The sequence below is a fragment of the Cololabis saira genome, chromosome 10, assembly GCF_033807715.1.
Source record: "Cololabis saira isolate AMF1-May2022 chromosome 10, fColSai1.1, whole genome shotgun sequence".
NCBI lineage: Eukaryota > Metazoa > Chordata > Actinopteri > Beloniformes > Belonidae > Cololabis > Cololabis saira.
The window spans coordinates 26,679,546-26,692,664 of NC_084596.1; the positions used below are offsets into that span (position 1 = coordinate 26,679,546).

General features: G+C 38.1%; 1 protein-coding gene across 1 annotated transcript; it reads right to left on the reverse strand.

The window, feature by feature from the left end:
- Window positions 1-484: 484 nt before the first annotated feature.
- kdsr (3-ketodihydrosphingosine reductase) lies at window positions 485-11,962 on the reverse strand. The gene is made up of 10 exons (XM_061732335.1): window positions 11,555-11,962; window positions 6,756-6,845; window positions 6,385-6,441; window positions 6,212-6,277; window positions 5,854-5,949; window positions 3,883-4,074; window positions 3,538-3,621; window positions 3,314-3,397; window positions 3,060-3,161; window positions 485-2,970 (listed from the first exon to the last, which is right to left on the reverse strand). Exons 1-10 carry the CDS (start codon window positions 11,741-11,743, stop codon window positions 2,851-2,853), a joined length of 1,080 nt encoding a protein of 359 aa, XP_061588319.1. The 5' UTR covers window positions 11,744-11,962; the 3' UTR covers window positions 485-2,850.
- Between the last annotated feature and the right edge of the window lie 1,157 nt (window positions 11,963-13,119).

Consider the following 13,119-nt stretch of genomic DNA (forward strand, 5'->3'; position numbering starts at 1 on the left):
AAGAAATTAAACTTTGCAGTACAAATTGAACCAGTCTACAACTTCCCTGTGTTTTTTGATTGTATCTCTCGTCCTGTTCAGTCTTCCATCCATATTTCTTTTGACTTTCTGAAGTCAGAGTATCTAGGTCAGGGGTCACCAATCCTGGTCCTCGAGGGCCGGTGTCCTGCATGTTTTAGAGTTTTCTCTGCTTTAACACACCTGATTCTAATTAATCATCGTCAGCTTGTCATTGAGGTCTGCACAATTCTCTTAACGACACAGTCACTTTTATCACGGCGCAATGAAGCAGCGAAACATGTAAAACATGCAGGACACCGGCCCTCGAGGACCAGCATTGGTGACCCCTGATCTAGGTGCTGCATTTTCATTTACACAACCCTCTGAGAAACATCACTCACTTGAACATACTATAGCTGAGAAAACAAAAGAGCACATCTTAGGCTTCAAGCATTCAAATAAATGAAGACAAGTTTTTTTCCATACGGGTTTTTAATTCTTAAATCATGTAAGAAAATATGACAGAAACATTTCACTTGTCAAATTCACTTTGAATGGCACACAAGGTGAAGGTGTTCAGTTTATTTTGGCAGAAAAAAGCAACAAAGAAGAATGAAATCAGTGTAGCATGGCATTCATGTTCAATATTCTTAAAAGCATTAGAAATGTACTTGTAACATCAACAGGGGAAAACTAGTGTGACTGCCACAGAACTTCCAACATTAGCTGTATGTTCAATCATATTGTAAGAACAGGCTTTAATTGCATAGCTTAAAAGGTGTCACAACAAAACTGCTTTTACATGAGCTACATGTTCCTTAAACTAAACTGGGCTGCTACCGCAGGGAAAAAGAACTTTTGAAAGCAATACATGTACGATAACAAAAAGATCTTAATAGCTGGACTGCATGCCTTTCACCAATATCAAATGAGAACATCATCAAACATGAGTCATTCATTCTCACTTTCATGTCTTGGACCGTAGTAAGGCTTCTTTTGTCATACAAAGATAAGAAACTGACCAAATACACAGCAAAAGAACATTAAATGACCCGCTAAACCACATGTGGGTTAAGTCACACTGTTCCGTCAACAGTTCCATCCTCATAGCACTTGTATAATTTGTCATTACGTCTTAAGGCTTAGAATGGGTCCCCACACTGCTCCATCGTTTTTAACCAACTAAGATCAACAGAGCAGTGATATCTAGATAAATCACAAATAAATGCATTGCTTCTATGAACAATGTTGACACATTTTGGTATTCAAATATTGATGTATTTAAAAAATAATATTTCAATGTCCTGATCTGTGTGCTTTGCAGTAAAGTACATTCTCCCCATTATAATGGACCAAAGGAAGACCTGCAAGAGTCAGTGTTAAACTAGTTTTTGTGCCTCTGTATGCAAAACAGTAGGAAAGTCATATGATAAATATATGTTTTTTCTGAGGCTTGACAAACATCAGGAAGGAATTGATATTGTCATTTAGGGAATTTCAAATTCCCAGCTGTGCTTGACAGCAAGTCAAAGTCACAAGGACATGGACTTTTGACATTTGGCCTTCATGTAAAACAAATCTCCAGCGCCCTCAGCGGACCTTCAGAGACATGACTTGATCCAGCAAGTCGTGCCCTGCCCTGACGCACCAGCCTGACAGTAAGTGGATCCTTACTGTGGCGGGTGAATTTGTGTGTCGACACACAGAACTGCAAGTTAAAATGATGAGCTTTCTTTAACTATTTTTCAAAAGGGAGGGAAGCGAAGGCGGACTGTATGAGCTTGCACAGGTGAAAAATTAAATCATGTGCGTTCCCCCCTCCCCCATCTTGTGACTTCATAGTTTTAGCTCAGTGATGAGGAAAAAAAAAGAAAAAAGTTTAGCGTTTTCATACTAAAGATTAAATTAAATGGCTTTTCCCTCCCTTGTGGGTTGGTTAGATCAGCATAAAAACACAACATATACTCATGCACACATTTCACTTGCAATTATGTTCCCCCAAACTGCATGGAAAATTTCTGAATGTTTATCATTTAGTGGAAATATTTTTTACATTTGCAAACATAAAATGACAGAAAACAAAAACACTGTTACTTTCTGATATCAATGAAGAGCACTGTTCTATCACATCACAGCTTAGTTCACACATGGAGCACGAAAACAAAATGTCCCACAGCGTAAACAAAACACTGAGGGTCATGACCGATTTCAAACATAAGAGGCTATTCAGTCAAAAAGGGAAGGTGCTTTGCCTGCAAAGACTAGTGGTACGAAAACTAAGAGAAATATGGTCTTATTTGATAAAGAGTGTTAGATTCTCTGTCTGAAAAAAAAGGGAGATGGTTCTGTAATACATGCAACAATGTGACTGAAGGTTAAAGTTACTTCACTGCAGTTTTTGGGGAAAGGGAATTTGAGGCCATATTGCTTTCAGGTTGCTTTTCCTCTCAAAACAGCCCTGTGCAAATAAAAGCAGACATGGCCTAATATCTGTCATTGGTTCCCAAGGCCTGCCTACTTCAAAATCTGGCTTTGGGATGTTTGGTCTGCCCTCACTCCTCTCAAAAAAGACAGTTCCCACAAAAGAAGCTGGAGGACACATTAAATCAAAGTCACTGGAATGCTCCGAATGGACAGAAAAGTAAAAATGATTATATAAGTTAGGGAGAAGCTGTATCACTGGACAAGTAAACAGTAAACACCTGCTACCTTCTTCCATCTAATCTCATGACGTGGCCCTTTCTTCCCTCCAAACCTATGGTAGTGCACTTGTGTAGCTGGAGGAAGGGATTAGATGAAGGGACTGTGGGGAAGGAGAAGTACTGGGCTGTAAAGACGGTAAGGCTGCTGTTACTCTCTCTTGTCGGTTGCTTTGGATTGCTCCCTCTGAATCATGCAGCGGCGCACAATGCTGTCAAAGCTCCCCAGGTAGAAGAGAGCAATGGTCCGAAATAGCCCCATGGTGACAATCTGTGGAGAAATTTAGTAATTAATAAAAAACAAAACAGGTTGCACTAAAAATGTTCTGTCTTTCCAATGTAGCAGTTCTTTGTATGTACCTGCTGGAGACCTTCTGTGATGGAGGTGACAGGGGACATGCCACAGGTGAGTGCCGACAGCATGTAGCCATCAGGGCCGACGGAGCTGTTGAAATTTCCCTGCTGCAAAAGAGAAAGAAAGGGAAATTTACAATAAATCACTCTCTGCTTAGGGTGCTTCCCCCACAACCCTGATTTGGATAAGTGGCAATGAGGGATGGGATTGTGACATATCACTTCAAATGGGTTAGTAACAGATGGACCAAACTTCATACCACTGCATCTTTGACCAGGATCTTCGCTACTTGGTCTGGCTGCCAAATACCAGAGGTTTCAGAAATGAGTTTTGTCTCCAAGGGCTAAGTGTAGGGTGGTGGTGGGACACACAAAAAAAACAACAAAAAGAGTAGAGGCTTTAAATATCAGGATAACTCTTGTCTTCACTTACTGAATTTTATAACAAGAGTATTTCTCTGTAGCATCTCACAAGGAAGTTTACCTTTGATTTGTTCTCTTCAGCCAGCAGCGGGGTGTCAGTGTCAGGTGGAAACGCCACAGTCACATAGATATTGTATGGCTTTATCTGGAAAAATAACATGTACACGTAACAATAGATGCCTTAACTATTCTAACTTGCTGACAATTAATGGTTTTAATAAATCTTCTGTACAAAACATGTATGAATGTCTCATATGGGTACAATGTCAAGGAAAATAAATAAAGCCAAATACATTCCTAATATAAAAGTACATGTTAAACTATCTAACTTGATGCATTTGCTAATTACTTATGTTTTGATGTGGAGTGGAAATCTTTACACAAGGAGATTTGAGTGATAACAAACCTCCATCTGGAGCGACTCTGCCAAGCCACGCAGCGCAAACTTGGATGGGGAGTAAGCAGTGTACCCAAACAGACCGATCTGGCCTGCCTGCGAGGACACGAACATGATGCGGCCCATTCTTCGCTCCCTCATGGTGGTTATGACAGCTCGTGTTGGATAAACGCTACCCAGGTAGTTTAACTCGATCATTTCCTGTAGAAGCAAAAGGGTATGAAGGGTCACATGAAATTATATAATGTAATAGTATCACAAAGTCTACCGCAATATGATTTATATGAGGTGACATGTTGATGGAACACAACCACCTCTATTTTCATCCAATTGAATTAACTAAAAAATAATTTTACATTTTTTATTTCTGGGTTCCTCTAGAGTCTAGACAGACATGAAAACGAATCCCTCATGAAAAAGAATCCCTCCCATTAATAAATATAGATGAGAAAATAACTTTTGATAACATGTATTGATATACGATCCAAAATTGGACAAATCACTGTTAAATCCATACATCGATGCAGACTGATGTATCATAAACTTCTCTGGGAAAATGTCAGTCTAATAGTGCATTCAATAAGGTGACCCAAAAGATTGCGACAAAGCTGAAACTGAGCACAAAAGCTGCAGCGTCATGAGTGAAGTCAGCAGGAAGAGGATCGAGCTCACTGGAATGGATGCGCGTTTCACACAAAATCTCAGTCTAATGCTCGAACTGGCATTCCCGATGTGTTTACGTATTTGGTGTCTGTTAATGGTTAACTGACAAGGCAAACACATTCAGGGACCACAACAGTTAAGGTATGCATGTGGTCAGATTCAGCTCTATTGCAGCCTGCCAGGTCTTCATACTTCCACTTTGCAGCTGCAACAAAATCCACCAACTCTTGTTTTTTATTCCCCACAAGTATATACCGGTAATCCCTTTTTGATGTAAAATGTCCTTCAAATCTCCCCTTGATTTTCTGAAAGGATTCCAGCATCAGTTTCCATACCAACACACGTTATTAAGGACTGAATTCGTTTTTTAAAAGTGAAAATGTGGAATTGAACTTAAGAAGAGCTTGCAAACACACGGTTCTTGCTTCAAATACAGGCCTCTACATAGTTATCTGTAAAAATCAATGATGGAAGGAAATATTTTGTCTTATAAATAACAAACAAATATGAATAGTGTTTCCATTCACTGATTTATAATTTTGAGACAAAGTTACATATTAAAAAGGTATTGGGGTAAAACTGCTTCATACAAGAATATATATCCCCCCAATATTAAGAATGGAGCTAATTAATTTGAAAATCTATTTTAGGATACTCCTTTTACACAGTTGGACCTTGAAAACCTGCAAGACACCGGCCCTCCAGGACCGCCTATGTGTGCCCATACTTATTATCAACTATATTTATAGTACACTTGCTTTGCTTTTAACTGGCGTTAACATTCATTAAAGATATGGTAGATAGTCTCGCTCATGATTCTCCGCACTGACCCTTCGGCAGACACACTAGACCCATCTTCAAAATCTTGACAATACATAAGCATCCTCACTGAAATGCTGGAGATGAAAGTTGGTTTTAAATATTAAATAAGTCTCAGTTTGGCATTGCTAATGGACTTGTTGGTCATCATTCTGGCAGTTTAAACCACTGATCATCTCTCCAGATTCACATTTAATGTTGGCTGAAGCCATGTTCAGTATTTTAGAACATTAATCATTAATTGAATGGAGTACTGATCCTGATGCAACTGCACCGAAAATACTCTTTGCTTCTTCTTCTACTGACCAGGCCCCCCCCCCCCAAAAAAAAGAATTATATATGTATATATATATATATATATATATATATATATATATATATATATATATATATATATATATATAAATAAATACAACTTTTAAAGTGTCTGTTGTTATTGCTTTTCAGAGGAGCTTATTGAGCTCCAAAGATGACCAACTCCAAGGTGGAAGGACTTACTTTAAAACGCTCTACCTCCATTTCCTCAAACTTTCCTGAAATGGATGTTCCAGCGCAGTTCACAAGCATGTCAACAGGCCCAAGCTTCTCTTGTGCCTAAATTAAAAAAATAAATAAATAAGGAAGAAAAAAAAATTGAGTACCACAGTAATACATCTTTACCATACCATCCTTATTTATAAAGTACTTTAAGCTGATACAGTGGACCAAGGTACTGCACAGTGAGTAAATAACAAGGTATAAAATTGAAACATAATAAAAACCGAACTTTCATTAGACATAAAAAGAAAATATAAATAAAAATGGCAAAAAAAAATAATTAAAGGAATCTGAGAAGTAACAGAGAAGGTGGCATTACCTGTTTTATCACATTTTCCACTTGAGTGTAATCACTGGAAACATCCACTGACACACAGAGCACCACCTTAATTAAGAAATTAAAATATTAACAAGTGCATTTGCTGTTATACCACACGCAAATACAAATACAAATAATTTATTCCATTGAAAAAAAATAAGTTATTTCCATACCTGCTTGTCATTGATGGCAAATTTCTCCACCTCTTTCTTTGCCCTCAGTAATTTCTCCTAATGGAAATGCTACATGGTTAATCCATTATAAAAAACTTGGTATACATGTACACATTTAAAATGTCATTGGTGTTTATCGACCTTCAGAGCCAAATGGAAAAAAGTCAGATCTTAGGAACATTATTGTTCACCTGCAGCCCAAATGTTTAACATAAAATAAAGCAAATTTTGCACAAGTGGAAAGTAACCGTTCACCTGACAAGGAACAACTCCACCTTTAGTTTCAGTGTGACATCTAAACAGAGTTGACTATATCAACAAACACACGTGACGTGACAGAATGAAATGGCAGGTTAAATGTCTGTGCTGACCTCATCTCGTGCCACCAGAGTGATGAATGCTCCTTGCCTGTAGCACTCAATTGCAATGGATTTTCCAATTCCACTTGAGCCTCCAGTCACCTGAGAATTCAAAGGGTAAGATGATTATTAGCAGTCACACACAATGCTTACAAACAGCAGTACAAATAAAGTGGAAATGTAAATGTTTCCAGAATGTAATGCAGTTTAAATATAAAGATTCTGAATTAATTCATGACACTATTATCTTACTAGATCTCAACAATGGAAAAGACAAAAAATAAATAAAATAAATGAAACAATGAGTTATAGTATATCTATAAACATATAGCTACAGTAAGATTGAGAAACAAACCAACTTTGGACTGTAGTTTCTGATAGCCGAATTGAACTTTATGGAGATATATTAAGAGGTACTTCTAATATTCAATTCATCATCAGTGTCATGAGCATAACGATCATGAAAAAGGTTTTATTAGAAGCTTGGCAGTTACATGACTGCTCTAAATTCAATTTTGAGGGTAATAAATAGCTATATGTGTATGTAAAGATAAAAACTACCCTGACAAAATATAATCAATTATTCTTTTTCTTTCCTGAAAATTCCACATTGACTAATAACAGCCATCAGACCTTAATCCTGTGTAAATCCCCCCTCACCATCGTCAACAGCACTGTCTCCACCACAGACTCCTTCAGGTTCCTGGGATCCACAATCTCCCGGGACCTGAAGTCGACCACCCACATTAACTCTGTCTGGAAGAAGCTCAGCAGAGGTTGTACTTCCTGCATCAGCTCAGGAAGTTTAACCTGCCACAGCAGCTGCTGATCACATTCTACTCTGCCATCATACAGTCTGTTCTCTGCACGTCCATCACTGTCTGGTTCGGATAGGCCACCAAACTAGACAGGCACAGACTGCAACAGACAACTAGGTCTGCAGAGAGGATAATTGGGACTAACCTCCCATCTATCCAGGACCTGTACCTGTACAGGACCAGGAAACAGGCAGGTAACATCTCTGCAGACACCTCACACCCAGGACACAGTCTGTTCCAACTCCTCCCCTCTGGACACTACAGAGGACTGTACGCCAAAACCTCCAGACACAGAGACAGTTTCTTCCCCTAAGATGTTGCTCTGATGAACTCTCATCACTCATAGAGTCTCAGATTAATCAATCACTGTATAATAATAATAATAATAATAATAATAATAATAATAATAATCACAATTATATGCTGCAACAATGCACCATTCAATAACCATGTCTACCTCATAATGCTGCACCTTTCACTTTTTTTTTTTTTTTTTAAATTGTATATATGTTAATAAGAGCTGTTGTTTGTCTATTTACTGTACAGTGACCGAAAATAACCGAGTCAAATTCCCTGTCTTGTTTGACCTGACTTGGCCAATAAACCTGATTCTGAAATAATTTAGTTATGTTCAAATAACAGCTTCCTTGCACTAGCTGAGAATCCTGAATCCTTGATTGGGAGTTTGGACTGCAAACACACAACTCTATATTTCAGTGTCATCACATGATTACAGTCCCCTACTCTCATTGAGAAACTATTCATCAAATCAATGAGTGGATGTGCAGAATTTTCTCCAGCTAAATGCAGAAAAGACAGAGGTGATCATTTTTGGCCCTAAAAATGAAAGGGAAAAGATCAGCGCTCACCTTGGCTCCATGTCATTGACAGCTACAAATCAAGCCAGAAATCTTGGTGTAATTATTGACTCAGACCTAAACTTCAAAAGCCATCTAAAGTTTATCACTAAATCTGCCTATTACCACCTGAAAAACATTGCTAGAATTAAGGGGTTTCTGTCTAAACAAGACATGGAAAAACATATTTTGAGTAGGTTGGATTATGCAATGGCATCTTTACAGGCCTTAACAAGAAATCAATCAGGCAGCTGCAGCTGATCCAGAACGAGCCGCCAGAGTCCTTACAAACACCAGGAAACTGGACCATATTACACCGGTCATGAAATCACTACACTGGCTTACAGTGAGTCAAAGGATAGTTTAAAATCTTACTGCTGGTCTACAAAGACCTGAATGGTCTTGGACCAAAATACATGGTGTATCTGTTAGTTTCTATGAAGCTCCCAGACCCCTGAGGTTCATCTGGATCTGGTTTGTTGTGTGTCCCAAGAACCAGAACCAAGCAAGGTGAGGCAGCGTTCAGTTATTCTGCTCCTCACCGGTGGAACAAACTTCTTGTAGACCTGAGGTCTGCTCCAACTGTCAGCTCCTTTAAATCAGGCCTAAAAACATTACTGTTTACTGAAGCGTACTCTTAATTAAATTAGGGGTGGGACAATACAGGTAACTCATGAGTCAATACTGTGGCGATATGTGGCCCACGATAACGATAATATCACGATACACGATTTCAACGACATTTGATATATTGTAAGACATTTCATCAACGATATATCACGATATATGTGACTGAAAAAGAAAAAATACCCATAAAAAGTAAAACGTCTGTAGTTATGCATTTATTCAATGCCAAAACTTCATACAATGTACAAAGAAAGTGCATTTGTATAGAGCCTCACTGCCTCCTAGGGTTGTAAATGTAAACACTGTACAGCTGGACAAATTAAAATGCATGAACATTAATAACATGTTTTATATAAACCAGGACAGGGCACTGCTTTGTTTCTAATACTGAAAAGTCAGTAAGCAACTTAATTTTGCATAGTACCTCACTGCCTCCTAGTCTTGTAAATGTAAACACTGTACAATTGGACAAATTGAAGTGCATGAACAATAGTGCGGTGACAACCGCGTAAATCCATCATGTGTGTTGTAATAAAATATCGATATTTGCCGTCAGTTTATCGAATATTTATTGCGACAGAGAGCGCAACAATATATTGCAATATCGATTTTTTCCCCCACCACTAAAATAAATACTTACCTGTTGTACGACTACTGCCCTTACTTTTTAACAACTTGTGCTTTTTATTATTTTACCTCTTTTCTTATCATTGTATTTGTTATTTACTGTTTAATTGTGTCTTGCCGCTTTTAATGTTGATGTAAAGCACTTTAAATGACCTTGTGTTGAATTGTGCTATATAAATAAACTTGGCCTTGGCTTGCAAGCGTTATATACAAATTAGTCCATGGCCAGACCAGATATCAGTACCACTCAAGGTGACCAAACTTACTTATGATTTTTGAAAAGATCCATGTCTGTAGATGATATTTTGGTAAGATAACCCTTCCTGAGTGGCAGCTGTATCATAGTTATCAGCACATGAAGTTACCCACCCCCTTCAGGTTAATTCATGATTCTAAATTGGGTGTATTATACATTTCCTGAATCCTTATGGTCCTGTGAGTATTCCAGTTTTTGTATTTGTATTTTTTGCATTTTGTGTTCTAATGATGTTTATAAAACTAAGCTGGTTCCTTATCTCATTATGTCATGTCCTTTATGTTGTGTATTTGCATGATAAAGACCAGTTTGTGACATTAGTGGATCTTATAGTTTCATAGGAGCCTAATGATGCTCTTCTAGTTTAAGGCTCACAATGACCTGTAACAATGATATAGTATGGGTATATTATACATTTCCTGAATCCTTACGGTCCTGTTAGTATTCATGTTTTTATATTTTGTGTCTTTGTTGTTCCTAGATGACACAGGGATAAAAGATAGTATATCATTTAGGCGAAAATTGTGTAAAAATGTGTGTTGTTTATAGTTTAAAGAGCTGCAGTGACCTCTATGTTGGTCAGAAAGATTCACATCTTAGCTTGAATGAATGCTTTATAGGTCCTCTTTAAAATGATACCAAAGACAATATTGTGAAACATTGACAGATATCCTGTACACGAGTCTAAACCAGGATATTCACAAGCATCTAAAATGTAATTTTCTGAAGGGGGTGGGTAACTTCATAAGCTGTTAACTATGATACAGCTGCCACTCAGGAAGGGTTATCATACCAAAATATCATCTACAGACATGGATCTTTTCAAAAATCATAAGTAAGTTTGAATAGAATAGAATAGAATAGAATAGTAGACTTTATTAATCTCTCGGAGGAAAAATTCAGTCGTGCAGCAACCAAAACACACACACGCTTTATACAAAAAATGTAAATGTAAAATAGAAATTACAAAGAGCAATATAAAAAGTAGAAAAAGACTATGTACAAGAGAGAAAAAAAAGTAGTAAACACAAAATAAACGGATAATATTTACAAGATATTTACATATATTTCCAAAAATACGTGAGGTATTAGTGGTTATTGCACTTTTAAAGAGACAGGTCACCTTGAATGGTACTGACAAGTGAAATTTTGGGCTATGGCCCATGTGTGCTGTTTTACTTTGAACACTTTAACTCAATAATTAACTTCATAATCCCTTCGTGTGGGCGTGTTGCTCCTCATGATTCACCCGGGACTGTCATCCATTAAATCATTATTGTTGAGGGGAAAAAAAATAAATAAATAAAAAAAAAAAATATATATATATATATATATATATATATATATATATATATAAAAAAAGAAAAAAATATAAAAAAAGAAAAAGAAATATAAAAAAAGAAAAAAATTTATATAAAAAAAAGAAAAAGAAAGAAATATAAAAAAAGAAATATATATAAAAAAAGAAAAAAATATATATAAAAAAAAATATATATATATAAATAATAGACAGTAACCCTAAAGCCAAAATGTGCACAAAACGTAACTTTGCAGAGCCCGCTGCCTCCATAGAGCTTGATTAGACATTTCCACATCTGGAGACACCACAGCTACTGTTGCACTTACCACGACGTGGGCCCCGTTCAGTTTCAATGGCTTGGGACTAATGAGGGGCGATATCATGTACAGCAGCAGCACAAACGCAACAATGAAGGCAACGACTACGAGAAGCATGATGAACGGAAGCAGGATCCACCAAGAATTGAGGAAAAACCAGTCTGTGATCGCTGAACTGAGCCCTTCTTCAGAGGACATGGGGGAAACCTTAGCTCTCCCGCTAACTCGACGGCTGGTGTCACTCGAGTCCGCCGCGGTGCTACGACGCAGGCAGCGAGACGCAGGCGTCGGCAGGGGAGTTGCTCTGCGCTTTTGGCAGGTATTCAAAGCTAGCTTTAACGTGCCAGGGTGGACTTTTGTCGCCTCGTGACAGACCGCTATCTCTGTAAACTAAAACAAACTGAACTGTGTATTCGAAGTGGACGTTTTGACTTTCGCATGCTGGTACTTGTAGTTCCCAAGGCGATGCCACTCGCATGGGTTTCTCAACGCCACTTGTCTATATTGACTACAACTCCCAGAATGCAACGTGTGACACTTTATTTGTCACAACCGTCGCAATTAGCTCCACGCCCACGTTAAGCCACACCAGAACAAAAACAGAGAATCTGACTTTTCGCTCAAGTACAATTTCAGGCATTTGGACTAAGTATGTTGCCCATTATATACAACGTAATGATAGCAGCTGGACTTCGTATTTAAAATATTTAATCTTAAAAGGAAAACCGTTATCAGAAAAATAAATATCATTTATTTAACCTAAAATTGCAAAGAAATTAGCCTTCTGCACTCCTAATTTACATTTTTCCCACCTTATTCCTGGCTCCAGCCCATAATTATAACTATACATTATATTTTTAAAAAATAAACTTACTTTCTAGGCAGTAAAAATGTGATGGTTCAGGCTCTGGTCATGCCACGCACTGACTCCTGTAATTCCTTGTTGGTCGGCCTCTGCGTGCTCAGTTAAACCTCTGCAGATGATCCAGGATGCAGCAGCCTGTCTGGTCTTCAAGCAGCCCAAGAGAGATCATGTCACTCCGCTGCTAATTAACCTGCACTGGTGTCCAGTTGCAGCATCAAGTGCAAAGCTCTGCTTTTGGCTCACCAAACACTTACCCAAACAGCTCCTGCCTACCTTCACTCCTTCATCCAGAGCTACATTCCCTCTCCACAGCTCCACTCAGCCAGTGAAAGATGTCTGGTGCTTCTCAAGGAGCATTTCTGCATTGAGTTACCTTTTCTGCTCATCAGAATTAGAATATCTGTCCAGCTCTTAGCATGACTCAGCACTGAGAAAGCTGCATGCACTTATGACAAGATATTATGGTGTATTTTAAGAGTAGTTTTGCTGAAAAAGGGACTGTTGTGTTGGGTGGGAAGGCAACACACACAAATCCTTAAGCATTAGCATGGCAGCACCTGTGTCCAACTGGACTCAAGACAGTCCGACCAGCACTTATCCATGCTGGACCCTACTATGTGATTTCTTGCTTGTGTTCTCAGATAGTTGCTTTGGACAAAAGCGTCTGCTAAATGACAGTATTAGTAGGGTTAGGTGATCACCTAAATTA